This window comes from Musca vetustissima, unplaced genomic scaffold (genome assembly GCF_032173495.1).
Source record: "Musca vetustissima isolate MV318-11 ecotype Yass unplaced genomic scaffold, APGP_CSIRO_Mvet_v1 utg202159, whole genome shotgun sequence".
NCBI lineage: Eukaryota > Metazoa > Arthropoda > Insecta > Diptera > Muscidae > Musca > Musca vetustissima.
The window spans coordinates 4189-7557 of NW_026886085.1; the positions used below are offsets into that span (position 1 = coordinate 4189).

The following is a 3369-nucleotide window of genomic DNA, read 5'->3' on the forward strand; positions in this document are numbered from 1 at the left end:
GCCAAATGCTTTAATAGTCCTTGAAAAAAAATTATTTAAAAAATCCACGCCTAATGCTCTAATAGTCCTTGAAAAAAATATTTAAAAAATCCACGCCTAATGCTCTAATAGTTCTTGAAAAAAATTATTTGGAAAATCCACGCCTGGTTGGATAGTCCTTGAAATAAATTATTTAAAAAATCCACGCCTAATGCTCTAATAGTTCTTGAAAAAAATTATTTTAAAAATTCGCACATATCTCTCAGTTAATCATTCAAATAAATTATATTTTTTCTTATAAAAAAAGTCTTGTGTATATAAAACTAAATCCTCCTCCCTCCAACTTACCTCCGCCAACTTTGGAAAGATAACAATAAACAGCATTTTCACCTGCTGCAAACCCGTAAAGCTGACAGCCCGCTTAGCCTTAATATAGAATTCATTTTCCTTATCACGAAATGAATTCACCTGCAGACCAAATGCCGTCGAGGCAATTATATCATTTGTCAGACGCGTAGTTAAATCTTTCATGTCGACATCGATACCCTCAATCGACTTTTGTTGACTTCTTAAATATGCCATGGCCTCATCTACCGTCTGTACCATCAACTGGAACATTTGACGCATTTTACTACCGGTAAATGCGGGACTCAATGTACTTCTCATATCACGCCATTTATCATTTTCCATCATAAACAACGAATGGGAAAATAAATTCTCCGTGGCCCCTGAACTCGATACCTGGCGATTTACAAAATGATCGAAATCTTTTATTAAAATTTGTTTAACCAATTCTGGATCACGTATCATTAAGACCGGCTGACGCATATCAAACGCTCCATAGACCCTGTAATTTTACAATTATGGAAATATATTTAAATCTACATAGATACAAACAAATACAACGAACTTACATTCCCTTATGTCGTTGATGTACTTCACAGAGAAACTCAAAACCCGTCTTACGTTTCATCAACATCTCCCAACTGTTGCCAAACAAAAACCGTGGTTCTTCATATTCCAAATTTCGTTCTTTAAAGAAATTATTATTCTTGGTGGCCCAATAGTAAAACAAAGCACCAGCAATTAAAGCAAATGCAATTATTTCCAACAACATGTTTGCGTTTTCCGCAAATTAACCAATTAGTTAGTCGCTCCGCTAAACGTTTGCAGCAATGTTTTCGTTTCGACTTATAGATTATTAATAAAAATTAATAATTATGTGAAGGATTGCTAACGACTGGCGAAGTCAAGATAATATTTATTTTTCTTTGTTTGTGAATATATATACTATATACAGATTTGTATATATATATATATATATATTAAATATTAAATATTTGAACCTATTCACGTCTAAAGCTGTGATGGTCCCTGAAATAAATTATTTAAAAAATCCACGCCTATAGTTGTGATGGCCCTGAAATAAATTATTTAACAAAATCCACTCCTATAGCTGTGATGGTCCCTGAAATAAATTATTTAAAAAATCCACGCCTATAGTTGTGATGGCCCTGAAATAAATTATTTAACAAAATCCACTCCTATAGCTGTGATGGTCCCTGAAATAAATTATTTAAAAAATCCACGCCTATAGCTGTGATGGTCCCTGAAATAAATTATTTAAAAAATCCACGCCTATAGTTGTGATGGCCCTGAAATAAATTATTTAAAAAATCCACGCCTGTAGCTGTGATGGTCCCTGAAATAAATTATTTAAAAAATCCACGCCTATAGCTGTGATGGTCCCTGAAATAAATTATTTAAAAAATCCACGCCTATAGCTGTGATGGTCCCTGAAATAAATTATTTAAAAAATCCACGCCTATAGCTGTGATGGTCCCTGAAATAAATTATTTAAAAAATCCACGCCTATAGCTGTGATGGTCCCTGAAATAAATTATTTAAAAAATCCACGCCTATAGCTGTGATGGTCCCTGAAATAAATTATTTAAAAAATCCACGCCTATAGCTGTGATGGTCCCTGAAATAAATTATTTAAAAAATCCACGTCTATAGCTGTGATGGTCCCTGAAATAAATTATTTAAAAAATCCACGCCTATAGCTGTGATGGTCCCTGAAATAAATTATTTAAAAAATCCACGCCTATAGCTGTGATGGTCCCTGAAATAAATTATTTAAAAAATCCACGCCTATAGCTGTGATGGTCCCTGAAATAAATTATTTCAAAAATCTGCGCACTATTACTGAATATTTTTTATTTATATTTACATAAATAAATACTTCATATATTAACAAATATTTTACAATTTTTATTGAAAATAGTGAAAAAAAAACAATTTAACCTTTCCTTGGTTTCAGTTTCAACCAAAAACCACCTTTGGGTAACAATTGCATTTTTGTAGGATCTAAGACCAACGGTATACAACTCTTGGCACATGGCTCCAGCTGATAATCACGCAACAAATAGTAAAGGAACACCTTAACCTCCAATAAGGCAAAACGAGTGCCTACAACAAAAAATAAATTCAATATTATTTCCAATACGGAACAAATTAATAGAAAATCAAAATATTACCAATACAATTACGTGGACCCACACCAAATGGCAAATAAGTACCATGATCTATTTTCATTTTATTTTCCGCACTAAAACGTTCCGGATCAAAGACATTGGGATTTTCAAAATAGTTTGGATCCCGTTGGAAGCCACACATAGAAATTCGCACCTTTTCACCTTTCTTTACGACCACACGTTCGCCAGTGTCCTTTGACACATATTCAAAATCTTTATTACATATACGATCTGTTACTCCCGCCACTGGCCATTTTCTTAACACCTCCGATACAACCATTTCCATATAGGGCATTTTTTGCAACAATTCATATGTGACCGGATTACCGTGTAACTCTTCGTCGACTCCATGAATTTCTTCATAGAGTTTTTCTTGAACCTGAGGATTCTCCATCAGCTCATGGGCAGAAAAACTCATTACACCCGAAGATGGTTCGAAGCCGGCGAAGAGGAAGGCCAAACATTGAGCCACAACTTCCATATCAGTCCATTGACGGAAATGGGTTTTCTGCACCTCCGTGGGTATCATACCTCTAGCTTCCATTAGCAAATTGATCATGTCCGGACGTTGTATATTGTGTTCCTGGCGATATTTCATAATGCTCTAATAGTCCTTGAAAAAAATTATTTAAAAAATCCACGCCTAATGCTCTAATAGTCCTTGAAAAAAATTATTTAAAAAATCCACGCCTAATGCTCTAATAGTCCTTGAAAAAAATTATTTAAAAAAGCCACGCCTAATGCTCTAATAGTCCTTGAAAAAAATTATTTAAAAAATCCACGCCTAATGCTCTAATAGTCCTTGAAAAAAATTATTTAAAAAATCCACGCCTAATGCTCTAATAGTCCTTGA

The 3369-nt window shown here is 33.9% G+C and overlaps 2 protein-coding genes across 2 annotated transcripts; both read right to left on the reverse strand.

Moving 5' to 3' along the window:
• Positions 1–327: 327 nt before the first annotated feature.
• LOC133333581 (probable cytochrome P450 9f2) lies at positions 328–1096 on the reverse strand (the record flags this gene model as incomplete). Its single annotated transcript, XM_061541890.1, has 2 exons — positions 894–1096; positions 328–826 (listed from the first exon to the last, which is right to left on the reverse strand). Coding segments are annotated over exons 1-2 (702 nt in total), but the record flags the coding sequence as incomplete, so codon positions are not given.
• Positions 1097–2281: 1185 nt separating this feature from the next.
• On the reverse strand, positions 2282–3114 carry LOC133333580 (probable cytochrome P450 9f2). Its single transcript, XM_061541889.1, has 2 exons — positions 2520–3114; positions 2282–2451 (listed from the first exon to the last, which is right to left on the reverse strand). Exons 1-2 carry the CDS (start codon positions 3112–3114, stop codon positions 2282–2284), a joined length of 765 nt encoding a protein of 254 aa, XP_061397873.1.
• Positions 3115–3369: the final 255 nt, after the last annotated feature.

Coding starts and splice junctions, on each gene's coding strand:
- LOC133333580 (XM_061541889.1), bottom strand. CDS start 3,114: ATGAAATATCGCCAGGAACACAATATACAACGTCCGGACATGATCAAT. Junction 2,452..2,519: donor GGGTCCACGTAATTGTATTG/GTAATATTTTGA, acceptor TTTTTGTTGTAG/GCACTCGTTTTGCCTTATTG.